Genomic DNA, 18,718 nt, shown 5'->3' with positions numbered 1-18,718 from the left:
GTAACTGCCTGCCCCTGTTCGCTGCACGGGGCAGCTAAGATCACCTGTTAGAGTTCCTCCTTCTCCATCCCTTTCATTGCTGGAATCTCTTTCGAGTGTAAGCTCCATGAGGTCCAGGGCTTTTCCTCGTCCTCCTCTTCTTCCCGGCACCCAGAAGGCAGATGAGAAACGCCCATGGAGTGATTGCCCCATGAGTATGAATGCAAAAGATCGAAAATATCAATTCCATGCTTCATAGCAGCAGTGCCTTTGTTGTTGTTTTAATTCCTTGTTCGCTACCTCCAGCTCTGTTTCATGAACACCCACCGTGCCCCTGCCAGGCACGGTCAGGTGCCAAGGGACACAGGTGTTAGTAATTACACTCACCCCCCCCACCCCCACTTGTTTCCCAAAGATGAAGAGGGGCAGGAAGGAGGCAAAGACTGAGGTCCTCATTGCAGAGATAAGTGAACACACGTGAGGGGCAAGTTTTGGGACTTGAATCTGGTCTTGAGACTTTAAACCTGCAATTTGTCCAGCTGCTGTCTAGGAACCCAGGGGAGCAGGTCATTAGCAGGGGGGGCCACCTTCCCAGGGATGCCGTTTCCCCGGGATGAAGTGTTGCTGGAGGAAGGGAGGAGGGACTGGCTGGGCAGGTCCTTATCACGAGTCCTTTGTCTGACCTTGCCGCCGCCGGTGCGGAGGAGGAAAAGAGATTCCTGTGTCGGAGATCCTGGGTTTGGATGCTTGTTTAACTTTCATTTCACAAGCAAAACATAGAGGGCCTGTCTTTGTGCAAAACAGGAAAAATACTGGCGATGAGGCTCCACACCCCTTTCACCAGCCCCCACCCCAGCCCCTCCCACGAACAGGTTATCACGGCGGTTGATTTGGGTCGCGGACCTTCAGGTCTTTTTCTCTCGCATTTTTATTTCTCCCTTAAACGTGCTATAACACGTGCTATGTTCCAGGCATTGTCTGAACTGCCTTCCGGATATTAACTCATTTATGTTCTCGACCCCACAGAAAGTAGTGCGGTGTCCTGCGGATGAGCACACACGCGCACGGAGTGACACCACGCTTCTCTAACTTGCCCTTGTCACTCAACAGTAACAATACATCCTGGGGTTTTCCCGTCTCCGCACGCAAACGGTTGCTTTCCTGTCTTCAATGGCTGCGTGGTTGTTTACCCAGTGTGAGTGTGCGGTGGTCTTTTTAATGAGTACCCTACTGGTGAACGAACATTCAGGTTACTTCCACGCCATGAATACCCACCCACAAAACCCTGACTACGCCAGTAAGGGCGGAAGGGATTTCTGGGGTAGACTCAGGTTGGGGGTCTGGAACCTTACCTTCAGCAGGTTAATCTCTGAGTTGCATGTGCTTGGGCAGAGGGGTTGGGCCTATCAGTGGGTCGGTGGGTCGGTGGGTCAGCTGTGGGTGGGGAGCTTACGACTGAACTCCGACCTGGAAACTGGCCCCGTCCCACTGGCTTTCCTAGGCCGGCAGAGAGAGACACGGGCAAGGCCCGCCTCACCTGGGGAGGGGCCACACCCTCCCATCCCAGCAGGTGGTCCTGGGGCGCAGCAGATTCACCGCAGCTGGAGGCCACCTGGATGTCTCCCAAAGCGGAGTCTCAGTGGCCAGTTGTTTGAAGGAGCAAAAGGCCAGGCTGTACTGGGAGGGGTCAGTGGGCCGGAGCTCCCGGGCCACCGGGAGGCCCATGGAGGCCGTGACTTGCAGCGCTGAGACCTGCAGCGAGTTACTGGGGGACTCTGGCCCTCGGTTTCCTCATCAGGAAAGCCAAGCTCCTGCCCCGTGCCCCGCCCCCATTGCTTTCACCTGACAATCAAATGAAGTCGTAGAGAATTCCAGTTCCTAAGGAAAACACCATTTCCCTTGAAAATCCCCCGCCCCCTCCCCACAGGATTTAACCTCCTGTCGTGCAGCCAGTCTTCACCATCCCTGGGTGAACACAGCGCTTAAACTGCCTGTGTGGGGGAGTGGGGGCCTCAGTGGAAAGTCTCTGGATGTGCTGGGGACTTGGCGCCTGTAGAGACGACTGCAGCTGCCTGCTGGGAGCTTGCCTCCTACCCTCACTCTCTCGCCCTCTGAAGGGGCCCCTACCTCCCCCGCCCCATTTTGCAGAGCTGAAGGCCGAGCCTCAGCGGTCACAGGGCTTGCTCCAGCTCACACAGCTCATGAGCACCAGTCAGCTGACCTACACGTCCCCGCTCAGGTCTCTAGAGGTAGCCGTTTTCACCTTTCCATGGCCAGGAGAAAGCATCGTGGGAGGCCGGTTGTGTCTGGGCAGCTCTGCTCCCGCGCCCCTAGGTGGCCTGGAGCTAGTAGATCCTGACCTTTCTGCCCCTCCGGCGGCGCCAGCGGGGAGGGAGATATCTTCCCGGAAGACAGCGGGACTCCGATTCACGTTGAGTCACGTCAGGTGCCCGAGCTAGGAGGAAACGTGCATTTTGTGTCCAGGCTGCTCCCCCAGCTCACAGATGGGAAAAGGAAGGCTCCAACCGGGACGTAACCAGGCAGGTCTGGGGAGTCTTCACGCTTCCTCCATTCAGGACCCACTATGGGGCACCCCGCTCAGACGTGTCAGTCCTCAGGTTCAAAGGTGACAGCCGGCATGCCTGCCTGTGTACACAGGTGTGGCTGAAGAGACACAGGTGTTCCGTGCAGGCCAACCCTAGCTGCACCACGACCCCAGCCAGCTTCTGGGGACCTGACTTCTCCCTCTCCTCCTCTTTTCTTTATTCCAGCAGGGCACCCACTGTGTTTAATTAACACTCTCCTGCTAATGGTCTTTGGCCTGGAATTTGGGGCGATCTAGAAGCAGGGGGGCGGGGGGCAAAGGTGAAAATGTATTCTTTCCCTAAACAAAGAGTTAGTTAGCACACCCATTGTGCCAAGGCCTGTGGCCAGCTGTGGGAGATGCAGAGCTGAATCCACGCTGATTCAGTGTGGTCTCCGGTCGGACACCTCTGCCTGCGGGGAAACTTGTTCTGGGGTGCGGGCAGTCCCCAGCAAGTACCTCCGGGTGTTCAGAGTGAGAGAGGGGACACATGCACACGGCAGGACAGGGAAACCAGGGGTGGACATCAGAACCAGCAGGGGACGGCCATGGAGGAGGAGAGGGCACAAGGGGACTGAGTGGCACGGAGCAGGAGCCCTCTGGGCAGCTAAGAGTCCCCGAGGGATTGTGGGAAGGGGAGGCAGGGAAGGGACTCGGCGCCAGGGAGCCAACGGTCTTGCCTGCCAGGCTGACCTGGGAAAGCTCCGTTGTTTGACAAGAGTGGACTCAGGATGAGAGCAAGAGGCTGGCTCTTGGAGCTGACCAGCACTGAGCTCAGATTCAGGCCTCAGCTGGGAGACCTTGGGCAGACCAGGACCCCTGTCTGGTCTTGGTGTCCTCTTCAGAAACAGGCCCCACCTTCAGACGGTGCGGCGACCATGTGCTGGGCACACCCCGATGGTCCTCTGCTTCTCTCTGCCTTTTGGGCCAGGGCTTCAGGATCGGGCGCCAGGTCCACTGGCTCCACCTTCTAGAACAACTGAACCAATAGTCCGCGCTGATTTGCACACGGGCGCGCTGGCCCTCGGCTCCGGCCCAGGCCGCTCTCTGCCCCAGGACACAGATGCTTGCTCTCAGTTAGGACACGAACCCATAAAAAAGGCAATTTGTTACCAGGTTGGGAGGCTGGGCCCCCTCCATCCCCCCCCTCCCCCGACATGGACCCGAGAAGGGAGATTTCACAGCGACGCCGGCCCTGTGAGCGAGAAATATTCAATAAAGAACTTCCCCGAAACATGGCGCAGCGTGCATTCGCTACACATATTCAATATCCATCTTTCATCGGAAGTGCCGAGTCCGTCTGCCAAGCGAGGGCTCTGTACAGCAGCCCGCCCTGCCGCCGCTCCCCTGCACTGCAGGGCTCGAGCGGCGAACGAGCGCTTTGAAAAATTATTTCAAGCCCAACTTTCACTTGGTCACCCCGGTCTAGTTTAACTTGGAAAGCTACTTTCTGAGGGTTTGGGCGGGGTTTGGGGGCGGGGGGAGAATGGCCAAGGCTTAAAATCAGAATGTGGACGGCATTATCAAAAACTTATGTTCCCGTCTCAGAGTCAACTGGAGATATTTTAAGATCCAAATCACTCCAGAATTCTAGAGTTTCAGAGAAAGTATTGTCAATTAGTTGGGCACCAATGTGTGTCGACGTCATCATTTCACTTGCAAATGTTGCACTGACCTACCAGGCAGGGCAGAAAATGACTATTTCTACAAACCTGATGAGAGGGGAATAAAATGTTCTTTAGGGACCTGTTTAAAAAAACAAAAACCTGTGAAGAAAAAAAAACCCTGCGAGGGATCATGTAGACAAGAAGGAGCTCTTTTCAGTTCAACTGTCCTATGTTTGGCTCATATACTGAATTCCCCAAGCTATCATTACTAAGAACAGACGACTTTCCCCATAATACATAAATTACCAACAAGCCAACGGCATGGGAGATGGACTCCTGTGATTTTAAAGCCAAGACCTTCTGGTCTGCAGAAAGAATTTTACTGCTAAGTGAAACCAAATCCACATCCTGGTTCAAGCACCATTCAGGTTTGCTCCCTGGCTGAGGGCAGACGCCCAAAACAAGAAAATAAACACAAGCTTCAGGAAGCGGGTGACCAAGGAGCTGGCTGGTATTGGAACCGACTGGTTCAGAAATGGTCAAGCATGTCACACAAAGGAGTAGCAGGTCAGGGAAGGAGGGTGTGTGTGTGTGTGTGTGTGCATGTGTGTGTGTGCGCGTGTATGTGTAGGGCAGTGTATTCCTGGCTAAGAAAAGACAATGAACGCCCCACCAAAAATCAAACTCACAGTCTGGGTTGTCCCTGGGAATTCTCCTTTTCCCCATCAGGGGCAAGCAGGGAACTGGCCTGAATTCTCCAGACAGGCCAGGCCAGTAAGGGCTCCGCCTCCTCTGCTCACAGCAAGGCCAGCTTGAGTCACCGCTTCAGGCCACTCTGATGGTGGCATTAAACAGGTGACACAGCCTGTGGCCTTCCTCCCACCGCCTCCTCCCCATTTCCCTGACTCTGCCTGACTCCTCAGGCTTCCAAAACCTTGGTTTCTGCACACGAGCTGCGGGCGAGGGAGCCGGCTGCAGCTTGAAAAGGCAGCAGACAGGAGTCACGGGCCCTGGTGAGCGCCCTCCCCCAGGAGTGCAGAAAACGGCCCAAAACCACACGGAAGCGAGCTGGAACTTCCTCCAGCCCCACCTTGCAGGACGAGGCACACCTGGGAAGTGCTTGTCAGCTCCTCACTGCCTCGATGAAAAAGAATCAACAACATCACCCCAATAAACTCGATAAAAAGAAAAAAATTACTAAAACACACACACACAACGCTACCTCACAGAAATTCCCCATCCAGCTCCTGAGACGACCTGTCAGCAAATGTCCACTTTACCAAATCCCCTTTAAAAATACACATGCACTGATGAGGTGGCATATTGCACCTATCTCCACCAACAGTAACTTCCCTTGACCCAAAATTTCATATATGTAATCCGGCCACCCACGCACGGCTATCTTTCCCTATAATCTTCAGTTTTATTTGATAATACTCTTTCTTAAAAATAAAATAAAGAAGAAAACTCTTCAACCTCCCAAGTTATCTTTTAAGTATTAAGTGTTCCCTTTTTACCCAAAATATATGCCTTGCTTTGCTAACTTTAATCACAAAGTTTTGAGGGTAAGTTCCTGAAAGTTAAGCAGCTTAAAGCTTCGGAATTATTTTATTAGCAAGTCGATTGTTTTTCCAAGACTTTAAAACTATAGCTAACAAAAAAAAAATTACCTTTATCCATATCAAAATGAACAGAAAGTTTAGACCGGGATGTAGAATGCTTAGAAAGACAAAAACAAGACACAAAAACTCAAAAGCCTGGTGGCTTCTGTATGTCATGGAACGCGTCCTTTCCTTTCTGGCTTGCGGACCGCAACGTGCGTGTCGGAATGCACAAGAAATGTGACTGAAACACCCCCTCCTATCTTCGCCTGAGAGTCTTTTTTTTTCTTAATTACATGCCCCCAACCCCCTGTTTTGACGAAGAGGATCTCCGTTTGCTCCGAAGTTTCAGCTGTGACGGTGAAACAGGTCTCCATGGCTTCATGAGTGGCCTTGTCCCCCCCGCAACCCCAAAACCTCACAAAGGGACGGTGCCTCTGGGCAAGTCTGTGTGTGACAAGCTGACAGGCACAATAAACACGGGCAGAATGGGGAGAACAGGGGGGGGGCGGCCCTGTCCCCACACACTGGGAATCAGCATGTGGCCCTGTCTAGCAACCACGGGGCCCTAGCTCTGCACCCCCCTGGGAGACCTGCTGACCAATCCACATTCCAATGCTTATGGATGGGAGACGGATCTATTAGCAACAAATGGGCTTATGCAGATACATGTGTTTCAGAAAGCCTGGCAGCCCACAGCGGCCCCTGGACGGTGCCCTGCCCCGACTCCTCTCCCAGCAGCAGCCTCCCACCAAGAAAGACCCCGTGCCTGGCTCAGGCCCGCCGCCATTTGTGTCCAGTGATTCCATGTCCAAGGTGACTCTCCTCGGAGACGGAGTGATGTCTGCATCTTAATGGCTCAGGGACACGGAGCCGTTTCGCTGGGAACATCCCGAAGTGAGACCCGGATTTCTTAACACCTATTTGTGTGTTGGACTGATTGGCTCGGCTCTAAGACAAGCATTTAATGACACGCCAGTCAGTCCCAGCTCCGCTTAAGTGTCCCCTCCGATGGGCCAGCTTAAAGGAGAATGACAGAAAATGTTCTTTAATGACTATGGTTTACCCGTTCCTTTCAGATAGTAAGTGGCACGTTCTCACCTCATTTGCAGCTTTTAATCTCAAATGGACATTGCTTTTGAAATATCCTCTTTCTTTCTTTCTTTCTTTCTTTTTTTCTCCCCAAGGCTGCCACTTGAAAGTTGAAATCCAGCAAGAACGGTAATGGTTGGTGCCAGCTTTCTGAATTACAGGGTGACTGGCTGAGCTGATCCTAAAAAGCAAGTGTCTTTTTTTATGCCGCATAAAAGGCTGAAATGTTTACATATCAAAAGGCTATAGGCCAATTTCTGTCAAAATTACACATGAAGTTAAGCAGTACAAGCAATTTATTTAAACACTAGTCATTGTAGAAAAATTCAAAACCATATGCTCTTTTAGCAGTTTTTACAAATGCATTTGACCCGTGACTTGGCTAGACATACAAGCTTCATAATTTACTCTAAATTTCAAATCCCCTTGACGTTTAAATAAAAGATCTTCATTAATGAGGTTTACATGAATGAAAACTTTAGAAGCTGATATCGATTAGCGAGGGGCTTCGGGAACCGTCTGTGCACTCGCTCTAATTTTCAAATGACTGACTTCGCTAATCATTTCAAGAGAAAGTTCCACTGAGAACAAATTATCGTCATTTGCATGCCGTGATTCGCGAAAGCAAGGGTGCAGCCACTTTGAAACAAACGTTAGTAAATAGCTCCGCTGAAAGCGGATTTCTGCAGCCCCTGGCAACCCGGGGCTCTTTTTTTTTTTTTTTTCTTTTTCCCCCTTGATGCTTTGGGAACACGTCGTTTTTCGACACCCTCTTCTTTATCCCCAGTGTTATGTTGAATTTTCCTAACACCTTGATTATTCCGTCCTCAGGGGCTCGGTGCGTGCGTTAGGAATGCTGCAAAACTTCCAGCCGAACTCAGGTAGTAAGCGTCCCTACCTCCCGCGGAATGCGGGAGGGGGGGGGGGGGCCAGCCCTGGTGCGCGCTGCCCCTTAGTGGGGTGGCCTTCGTGCCTCCGCCCACCTACCCTCACAGGGGAAATTCCTGGAGGCTACCGGAGGTGTCCTTGACGGAGCGGCACGGCCGTTGAGCCCGTTTTGAGCACTAATTTTGAGGCGCTGGATTTTTTTTTTAAACCCCAAATACAAAGTGGAATTGCGCTGTCAAAACCGTGCGGGATCTGCCTGCTGCGCACAGGTTGCCTCCGGCTCTGCGCCGTGTCCCTATTGCCCCGACCCCTCTAACTGGCCTTGCAACGGGAGCTCCACACCTCTGCAAAGGACACGCCAGCCTCTCGCACGTGTCACGAAAAACTCTATTGAAAGGCATCTGATTATGAACTCTGCTCTGTGACAGGGCAAGAGGCTGAAAGAATTAAGAAAAGAAAGTTCCTGAAACCGTAAGAAGTTGGGGCCGTAGATGCAATTTTTAAAGAGCCACGCTGTGCATGTGTGTGTGTGTGTGTGATGAGAGTGGGCGACGCTTTTCTCCATGATGAAAATATCTTGGGGCAGGAGGAGATACCCAAACACACGCTCTAAATTTGGGCACGCTGTTTGACAGCAGAGAAGCAATTTAATCTATGCTCTATGAATCAATTTAGCGATGACTGTCGGCGCAAAAGCGCCCGGATAGATGCGAAACCGCAAATAGACCTTATGCATGTAGAATCCGCTTACGCATTCTTTAATGTCTTAAAAATGAGGGCTATTACCGGGGCGACCGACTCCTCGGCAAACACATTTTCATAGACTTCTGCGTGGTGATTGCTTTGTGTGAAATCGTGTTTGGGTGATAATAGGGAAAATCAACGGCGTGTTTACCGCGTCTCCGACCTAAGCGCTCGCCCGCCGCCCGCGGCAGCTCCGGGTCCTCCCATGCTGAGCCGTGCGTGCGGGGCTGACAAACAATCGCGTAGCAACACGAGGTGGGCAATTTGCGTTCGTCGCATTTGTTATTCCAGCAGTACAGGGAGACACGAGGCCGCTGATTGTTTGTTTAGCGCGTTTCGGACACTTGTGGGTTTCGGCCGGAGGAGGAGGAGGTGGCCGCGATCCCGACTGCCTCGGGCTCCTGCCTCCCTGCGGACAGAGTGGGACGCCTGGAGACCGAGGGGCCAGCTGGGGTGGAGGCGGGGGAGGTCCCCATCGTGCCGGGGGTGAGCTCCTGGACAGCGTGCTGAATAACTGGAGGATGACCTCGGGGTCCCTGTGACCTCTTCCCAGAAAGTGCCCTCTGCAAGAGAACATACCTTTCGACCCCCTTTCCTTTTTTTGGTCCCAGCTGATACCCGGACCCTGCCCTCAGGTAGGGGTGGGGACAGCACACTCCTCTGTCCCAATGAAAAGGACTAAAAAAAAAAAATGCCCCCAAATCCAGCCCCACTCTCCTGGGCGGACGGGTAACAATTACGGAGCCTCGTTACGTGTTAGGGATGTAAGAGACCCAACGAAGCCCGCGTTGGTTCAATTAACTGAAAAACCTTAGGCCGAGAGGGGAGGGATGGTTTGCAAAAGTGGCAACGCGCGGTCTAGAGCTCGGACTCGCGGTACGAGTGCCCTTTCTCCCGGGAGTCAGTGGCACAGGGGGAAGGACCGCACGAAAGCAGGGGTGAAGGCCAAATCTGATTCTTGAAAAGAGCAATGTACCAAGTGCAAGGAGGCATGACGGCGTGCGCAGGGGAGGCTGCCTTATTCGCAAACTCGGAGGCACTCGGAGATCTGCGGTGAAGTCTCCGCGCCGCTCTGGTCTGAGCACCTTGGCAGAAACCGACGAGGACTCGTTCCCTGGTTCCCGCGGCGCCTCGGGCAGGCTCCGCGAACGTCTGAAAAGGTCCACTCCCGCATCACCGCCGCCCGCGCCCAGCCACCGACTCAAACGCAGCCCGCGACCCTGCGGGAGTGCAGCCTCCCGCGGTCTTCCAGCGACTGTACCCGGGACGGGCTGGGAGGAGGGTGTGTGCCCGGAAACTGGCGGTTTTTACGTCTGTAAGAACAGGGGGTAAATGCCTCTTTCCTTGGTCGGTAGGAGAGAGAAGGCGCTACACACACTTCCTTACCTAGACCTCACCTCTCTGAAGGGGAGGACCACCCTCCTTCCTCTGCAAGCGGTGTGTGTAGGAAAACCCCACCGTCTCCCCAAATCGAGTCCCATCTCCGTCCTGCCCTAATCTCCGCCCTACAATCGCTTCTTAGTTTGCTCAGCACTTGAAAAAAAGCAAGGCTCTCAGGCCACCAGCGGGTGGGCGTGAGGGCACCGAGGCCCGTACCCGGAGGCCTACCAGGAAGGAAGCGCCGCCGCCCAGTTTCTCCGGGCCACTCTTGCGCGCCGCCAGAGTTCTGCGCTCTGACCCGGGGACAGCAATTGACCAGTGCCCTTTCCCCTTTGCTCCAGCGCCGAGGAGGAGGCAGCCCACATGCTTAGACCTAGTACGGCCACTCCAGACAACCCCGCGAGGACCCCTGTCAGTTAACCAGAGAGAAACAGGGGGACACGGGCGTGAGTTAAAGTTGCCCCTCTTTCGGAAAACCCGGCCTCTCGTCCCGCCGCCGTCCCGCTAGGGCCTGCATTGCTCCCTCCCCTGGAGTGACCGGAATGGCCTACGTGAAAGGCCGAGAACGAACAGCTCTGCAAGACCCGGCCTTGCGCGGAGCCCGCAGGACCTCGGGGTGTCCTTTCGTCCCGCGCGCACCGTCTCCTACCTTCTCGCGGGGCTCTGGGCCGCCTGCGCGCCATCGTGGGCTGGAGGCGCCTCCAGAGGCTCTGGCGAGCGGGGAGTGCCGCGCAGAGGATCCGGCAGATCACCGCGGCCGCCCGCGGAGAGCAGCGCTGGCCCGCCGAGGCACGGAGAGCGCAGCCTGGGCCTGCCAGCCGAAGGACCGCTTAGGGGGCCTGTCCCGGTCAGAGAGCCGGCAAAAGAAGGGGGAAGTGCGTCTTAATTGTGTGTGTGGGGGGGGCGGCGGGCGGCGCGGCGGCTAGGGAATCCTCAAAGCCTCATTTTTGGATTAAAACAAAAAGTTTGGAGGGAGACACCACATTTCCAAAAATAATGATTTTTAAAAGAAAAGAAAAAAAAAACACGAAACCTACCGACACCCATGCAGGAAACAGCTGGAAACACCGGTTCAGAACGCTACTTTTGGTGGCCAGTTTAAAACAGTGGCTGAATTCGGGTTCCGCTGGGTGAGGCCTAGGGACTGACGGCTATGGCAGTCTTCAAACCCAAAGTGACTGCAAAAACTTAAATGTATATAAATATTTAAAGAAGCACAATACGTCTTTCACCGGCTTTGCCTTTACAAATTTTGGGCTGTGCAAAAACGAAAGTGTTGGGAGTGGCGGTTAACCAATATTCCATTAGGGAGAAAATCTCAAGATAAAATAAAGTAATGAAATAGAGGAGCAATTAGGCAGTGAGTGCACGGGGGCCCGGAGGAAGAGGGGCATTTTCGGTCCTTCCCGCGGCGGACGCAGCCCCGCCCCCCCCCCACATTTTCTAAAAACAAAACAAAACTAACTCAGAAAGGAAAAGAGGGCAAGAGAGAGAAGTAGCCCCAAAGTAAAAACCGGCCACAATGAATTCGAGCTTCGTGCAGAGGAAATCGCACCCAATAATAGGACCCAATCTGAGGGGAGAGGCGGGGAGGGGGGTGCGGGGGTACCGGAGAGGACCCGCGGAGGGAGTTGTTAACTGCGGCTGCACAATGAATGGCATTAATGAGATTAACCGAGGCAATTAGGCTGCCCGGCCCGCTCTGCAGGTCCGCGGCAGGGGCGGCCGAATGGAAAAGATTAGGTTAATTTCATTAATTCACAATCCACAACCTTTTTTCAGGCCGTTTAACCTCCTCCCCTCCGCACCTCTCCCCCTCCCCCCGCCCCGAAGGCCCCCCACCCAAAGGAACATAAAGGGCCAGGTCTGTTTCTGTTTGTCATCTGCATATTACCAGGAACTAAATCCAGGATGACGTCGACTCAGTATAAAACCAACAAGAGGTTCAGTTGGGCTAAACTCCGTCCTACCCGCGGGTTGAGTTCAGCCGACGCTGCGGCGAGGGGAGGGCTGGAGGAGGGAGAGCGGACGCAGGGGGCGGGGAGGGGAGAGGACCGCGCGCTCGCCCGCGCTCTCTTTCGGTTTGGTCCGCCTCGGGAGGAGAGCGGACCCCCCCACTTTGCGGCTCTTCCCTCCGCGCGTCTCTGCCGCCCCCAGGTCCCGGCGCGGGGCTCGGGGATGCCCGCCAGCATGTTCAGCATCGACAACATCCTGGCCGCTCGGCCGCGCTGCAAGGACTCGGTGCTGCCGCTGGCTCCCAGCGCCGCGGCTCCCGTCGTCTTTCAGGCCCTGCACGGGGACTCGCTCTACGGCTCCAGCGGCGCCGCCGCCGCCGCCGCCTCGGACTATGGCGCCTTCTACCCGCGTCCTGTGGCCCCCAGCGGCGCAGGCCTCCCGGCCGCGGTCGGTGGCTCCCGCCTGGGCTATAACAACTACTTCTACGGACAGCTGCACGTGCAGGCGGCGCCCGTGGGCCCGGCCTGCTGCGGGGCCGTGCCGCCGCTGGGCGCCCAGCAGTGCTCCTGCGTCCCAACGCCCGCAGGTAGGATCGCGCTCGCTCCGGCCTTCGCCGCCTGCCGCGGTCCGCAGCCTCTGGGGCGTGAGCGGGTGGTGGCGCTAACTTTTTTCACTTTGCACAGTTTTCTCCTCTTGCAAGACTGGATTCTCCATCCTTACCCACCACCCCCCCCCCCGCGCCGACCCCGACCCCCTTTTGCCGATAGGGCGCAGGGGTTTGCACACGCGCTGCAATCTTGATGCTGAAGTTAGCGGAAACGTAACTCAGTGCCTGCATAGGGAGACTCAGACTTTCAGGATTCCCTAACTGGTTTTGGGGGTGTGCGGGTGGACGCCGGGGCACCCTCCCCCATTCCCCTGCACCCTCGATTTCTGTGCACCTCCAGTTTCCAGCACCCCCTTGCAGACGATTTTAAAGGTGGAGAGACTGCGGCCGAAGAGTGCGTGGCGGCAAGGAGAGTAGCTGATCGCGTACTCTCCTCTATTGTAGGCTACGAGGGCCCCGGCTCGGTGCTGGTGTCCCCGGTGCCGCACCAGATGCTGCCCTACATGAACGTGGGCACGCTGTCGCGCACGGAGCTGCAGCTCCTCAACCAGCTGCACTGCCGGCGAAAGCGGCGGCACCGCACCATTTTCACGGACGAGCAACTGGAAGCGCTCGAGAACCTCTTCCAGGAGACCAAGTACCCAGATGTGGGTACCCGCGAGCAGCTGGCCCGGAAGGTGCACCTCCGCGAGGAGAAAGTGGAGGTAGGCGCCAGGCGCTGCTGGGTGCGCTTAAAGGCCCCTTTGCAAATAATAGGCCCCCCAACCGGTTTTGCCCGGCCCTCCTTGAGGTCTCCCTGCACCTAAAAACATCCCAGTGGAGGCCCGGAGGCTGCTGGGGGGCGCTTTAGGCCCAGGAAGTTGAAGGAAAAGGCGGAAGCGGGCGCGAGCCTCCTTTCTTTTTGTTGGTGCGAGCGCGGGGGGCGTCCCGGGGTCCGAGCCACACTGAGCCCCGGGTTGCCCGGGCACTGGGGCGGCGCGCCTTTGATTTTAACTGTTTGCCCGCCCTTGCGCAACAGGTCTGGTTTAAAAACCGCCGGGCCAAGTGGAGGCGGCAGAAGCGGTCCTCGTCGGAGGAGTCGGAAAACGCGGAGAAGTGGAACAAGGCGTCGTCCAAGGCGTCGCCGGAGAAGAGGGAAGAAGAAGGTAAAAGTGATTTGGACTCGGACAGCTGACGGCCGCCGGCCGGCCGTGGCGCTTGCCTAACTCGAAGGACTTGCACACACGGACGATGCTACTTTCTTGCACACACGCTGCCTTGCGGGAGGGGGTCGAGAAAGCGGAACGAGGAGCTGTTAATAGTGTACGGAGCCCGGAGGGCCGCGCGGAGGCCGGGGCCGCGCGGGGGCTCCAGCCCGGCAGCAGAGGCGGCTGCCGCCGGCGCCTTGTTCCGCGCCGTAGTATTTATAGTTAAGTTAACGGTGACACTACAATAAAGTGATGATGATGTAGACGGGTCACATTCCGTATTGCGTACCTCTCCAACGCCACCATCTGAGGCCCAGGAAAGAAAACTATTTAATAATCTAGCTTCGGGAGAAAAATTGAGCGTCTCTAACCTGTCCAAAAAAAAAAAGAGAGAGAGAAAGAAAGAAAGTCTGGGTAGGAATCAGTCAAGGGGCGGGTGTTCTGGTTTGAAAGCACAGTTGGTCTCTAGGTCTCCAGGAAGGAGTGAAGAATACGGGGGTTGTTGGGGGGCGGGGTGTGGCATTGCCCGGGAGAGGGGCAGCCCGGGGTCCCAGGTCCGTGGGGAGGAGGACGCGCCCTCCCCGCTGCCCACGGGAAGCTGTATCCGGGCAGCAGCATCCACCCCGAAGCTGGGAAAACCTGGGAACCTCTCGGGACTCCCGGCTGCTCGCCAGGCCCTGCTCCTGCGAAGTCCCCAGACCGAAGGAGGAGGGTTCCCCGCAGAAATTACGCAGTCCAAAAGCCCTGTCTCCCTACGCGTTCCTGGCTCTTTCGTGGTCTCTACTGCAGCCCATCTGCTCCAGGGCAGGCGCTACTGCCCCACAACTCGCGCTGCGCACGGCTCTTTCACCTGGTGGCCGGATCTACTTCCCCCCAGCCCGCGACCCCGCGCACAGTAGAGACCTCAGTGGTGCTGGGCGCTTTTTGTTTAGCCCTTCCTTGGGGCGTCTTGTAAGGGCACCTCTTCCTTTGGCAAGAAACTCGACCAGGGCAGTGGGAGGTGGGTTAAGTTTGAGGTCCCAGCGCTCCGTAGGCCAACCAGGCCCGAGAGCCGAGAGCGCACTGGCTGCTGAGTCTGCGGGTCGGGAGTGCAGAGACCCCCGCTCTCTTGTCTCAAACCTGCCGTCTCCCGTCTGCATAAACTGGGGCCAGGAGCCCGCCCGCCCTGTGTGCTGGGCCTCGCCCTGAGAAGGGCTGAAGAAGCTTTCCTGATCAGTGCTTGGGATAGGACCCAAGACTAGAGCATGCCTTCTGTATGGTTTCCAGGGCCGTGCGTGGGGGAGGGCGGTAGGAGAGGCCAAGGGCCAGCAGAAATGGCTTTTAGTGTGTTCAACTGTATAGATTTTTGCATTAAATCCATTTTATACACAAGGAAGCTAAGACTCAGAGCTTCCCTGCTTGGCTGATTTATTTGCTTCCCCGGGAGTAGGGGAGCCGGGGCTTCCCCAGCTGCCTCCCCATTCCGTGTAAGGACCCTCCAGGGGAAGGCTGGGCCCCGGCTGGCTGGGGAGCACACTGCCCGCGAGGGAACGGCTCTTTACAAGAAGCAGTATTTTTTACAGCTTCTGATACATTTCAAAGGTGCTCCTGGAGCAGATGAAATACAGGGTGGCTCCCGACAGGGCCTTTTTAGTGAGGATTACTCCTGGATGGAAGGAGGAGGTGGCAGTTTGCAGACCGGATCTGCCCCCAGGGACAAGGTCACCTTGGTTCCTATCCAGACTCCGTCACTTGTGACCTTGGACCAGTTACGGCTCCTTGCTTTCGGGGTAGCTGTGCAATGGGCACAGTAATAGCCTCTGCTTCTCAGAGGTGTGGGCATCAAAGGCGTTCACTGGGGCAGAATGGGGCCTGGCACAGCGCAATGTCCCTTCACGGTGGCTCCTTACGTTTTTAAATGTTTAGTGATTCTAGGGAGAGAGAGAGAGAGACATGAGTGTGAGAGAAACATCAATGGGGTGCCTCCCGTTCACGCCTCAAGTGGGGATTGAACCCACCACTTAGGTTACGTGCCCAGACTGGGAATTGAACCCCCAGCCTCTTGGAGTACGGGACAACGCTCCAAGCAACTGAGCCAACGCGGCCAGGGCTGGGTTTTTTTTGTTTTTTTTTTTTAATGTAACGATTTATATTGTGACGGGCCAGCACTTCAGGATTTGTGTACGTGATCTCATTTTCCTTTTCAAGAACTCTGGGGGGGGGGTGTTTTCACCATTTTACAGAGGAGGAAATTAAGGTTCAGAAAGGTTAGCTAATTTAGCCCCACTCAGCTCGCAAGCCGTAGGGGACAGCCTCTTCGCCCATCTAAGCCTTATACCGTAATTGGGAATGTTGCCGCCGCCGCCAGCGCTGGTGAGAAATACTCCAAGAAGCGGATCCCTTAATTTCAAGTGGATCCTGCGCTGGCTATTAGCACCACCACCCCAGATTCAGGCTTTCAGGGGGAGCACCCGGCCTGCTGTGCCCCTCTGCACCCCCGTGGCCGCTCCTGGGGGCCGTCCCCCGTCTCATTGGAAAGCGGTGAGCCTGCAGGGGTGTCCAGGATGAGCCCTCAATTCCCTTCCTTTAGTTCTCTATGATTCTAGAACATTCTAACCTGGGACAGAGTGGCAGCATCCTTCCACCCGGAGAGATTGGACATCTTCAGAATTCTGTAAACTCCTTTGTGTCTTTTTGTTCATAACTCGCCCTCAGACCCCCTCTAGGAGGGGATCTTTTATTTATTTATTTATTTATTTATTTATTACATTAAAAAAAATGCATTTGGCCCTGGCTAGCATAGCTCAGTGGATTGAGCGCGGGCTGGGAACCAAAGTGTCGCAGGTTCGATTCCCAGCCAGGGTACATTCCAGGGTTGTAGGCCATAACCCCCAGCAACCGCACATTGATGCTTCTCTCTCTCTCTCTCTCTCTCTCTCTCCCTTCCCTCTCTAAAATAAATAAATAAATAAATAAATAAAATATTTTAAAAATTTAAAAAAATGCATTTGTCTAGTCTGGAGAGGGGTCCATGCAAGTGACAGGGAGAGGGGGGCTGAGGGAAGAGCGGTTTCTCAGACACCTCCCCCAGGAACACTGGGGCGGGGGTGGGGGGGCCAGAGGGCTCCAGGAAGGGGGTAGAGCTGCTCCCAGCTTGGCCCAGGAAGGCTGGAGGTGGCAAGCGAGGGCTCTCCCCCTGTCCACGTGGCCACACCGGAGGCCCCCGTGAAGTATGAGCCCGGCTCACAGGAAATAAACACAGTAAACATCTGGAGTGAAGGGAGAAATGTCATCACGGCCCGTCTAATTATAGTCTGCCCATCTTTCTTCTGCGTTCCCCAGGCAGCGGTGGGGCTCCAGCCATTGTCATGGCCTGGCTGCTGGAGTCAGCGAGGGCCAGATGGCGGCAGGAGCGGAAGGCACGTGGCCCTCGAGAGCGGTCTCCGGGCCTCGTGACTGTGGGCATTTGGGTCAGGGTGTTGGAAAGGGGTGTGTGCATGTGTTCAAGCGGGCAGGGCGTACCCCACATGGTGCCTGCGTGTTTTCCACCCCTGAAACTGAGGGTGTTCCCCCCACTTCACAGATGAGCAAGCCAAGGCACAGAGGCGACACAGGGGGCCAAAATGAGAACTGTCATCTGCAGGGGACAAGGCCCTTGTGATTTCCGGACGCCAGGCTGCCTCGCAGCACCCAGACTGGCATTTCTGGGGGCGATGCAGCGGGTATGAAAGTTCACCAACAGCACGTGACCGCACAAGTGCATGCAGTTGCCCCTGGGGAACTCACCCGCCGGGAAGTGCCAGACAAAGAACAGAAACAACAATTACAACCCCTAACATGGGTCTAGCACTTTCCACTGCAAGGGCCGTCCACACGCATCTCGGGTCCTTAGGAGCTGGGAATCGTAGCCATTTTGCCGGTGGGAAGTGGAGACTCAGGCGCAAGGCCTTGCCCCCGGACACTTAGGAAATGGCAGAGCAGGCCCCCAGCCCCCACACCCGAGCAGACTCTCCACAGACCTCCTGGGGTGGTGGCAAGGCATGGGGTAACAGCTCCCAGGTGCTCTGGGCCCCCTGAGCCACGCAAAGACATGGGCAGTGTGGGGGAGGACCCGGGTCCTCTGACTCCAAGTAAGCTATGCACAGGGTGAGTTCTTTCTGTCCTCAGCAGCGGGCTGTGTGTTGCGGGTGGGGGGAGGTTGAACCGTGCTTTACAAACCGCACCCATGAAGAGCGTATCTCAACGACAGTTCTTCAATCAAGTTGCCTGTCACCAACTTTTGAGCATGGAGCTCATGCCTGAGCCTGTGTGAAGGCTGGTGTGGGGAGGAAGCCAGCAGATTCCTCTTCCCTCGGAGTGGGGGGGGACGGGGCCAGGAGGTAGGGCTGACGGGGGCTCATTTTCAGAATTAGATGAGGTTTTAAGGGACTCAAGTAGAATAGTCTAGGCACCCAGATATCTTGAGGTCCCCACGGTAGGTCCCCCAGATTCAGTTTTACTCATCACATATCCAATCTGGCCGCCTCCTTAAGGGAAATAGAGGAAGTCCAGCCTGGGGAGGGCTGGGGAGCTCAGCGAGAGAATGGACGGCTGGGTGGCTGGCGGTTACGCCCCACGGCCCACGCCTGCACCAGCGTGGGGCCCTGGGCTCCCCGAGTGACCTGGGAGAGTTCCCTTCCTCACCCGTGCACGGTGGAGCAGAGGACTAGAGATAAAGTAAGAACCCAACAGAGTGTCTTAATATGTGCTTTGAAAAATACCTTCAAATTGGCTGGGTAAAATCCTGCATAAATAGATTGGAATTAGGAATTAAGGAACATACCTTGTTTTTAATTGCTGTTGGTTTAGGACTTTACCTATGACCCCAGGACACAAACCCTGAGGAAATGAAAGGTGATTGTGGTGGATTTAAGACAAGGAAGCATCTGATAAGGTATAATTGGTTAGAATCTCCCTGCGGGGGGGTTTAGGAGGAGGATATCTAGAGTGAAGAAGAAGAAGAGAATTTGGAGTGGAATTCAATTACATTTCTAAGCTTCACCAAATGACCTTGACAGTCCCCCCTCCCCCAAAGTAAAATGAAAACAACACAGTAGCCTGTGCAGAGCTCCTTG

At 55.4% G+C, this 18,718-nt stretch overlaps 1 protein-coding gene and 1 pseudogene across 1 annotated transcript; both read left to right on the top strand.

Annotated features, from left to right (window-relative positions):
* Positions 1-10,709, top strand: part of LOC123807917 — a 28,363-nt pseudogene extending 17,654 nt beyond the window's left edge.
* Positions 10,710-11,977: 1,268 nt separating this feature from the next.
* Positions 11,978-13,809, top strand: GSC (goosecoid homeobox). Its single transcript, XM_045823417.1, has 3 exons — positions 11,978-12,417; positions 12,883-13,142; positions 13,457-13,809. The coding sequence occupies exons 1-3, from the start codon at positions 12,054-12,056 to the stop codon at positions 13,610-13,612; spliced, it is 780 nt and encodes a 259-aa protein (XP_045679373.1). The 5' UTR covers positions 11,978-12,053; the 3' UTR covers positions 13,613-13,809.
* The last annotated feature ends 4,909 nt before the right edge of the window (positions 13,810-18,718 follow it).

The sequence above is a fragment of the Phyllostomus hastatus genome, unplaced genomic scaffold (assembly GCF_019186645.2).
Source record: "Phyllostomus hastatus isolate PE091 unplaced genomic scaffold, TTU_PhHast_1.1 phas_scaffold_501, whole genome shotgun sequence".
Classification (NCBI taxonomy): Eukaryota; Metazoa; Chordata; class Mammalia; order Chiroptera; family Phyllostomidae; genus Phyllostomus; species Phyllostomus hastatus.
This window is presented reverse-complemented; position numbering and strand designations above follow the sequence as displayed.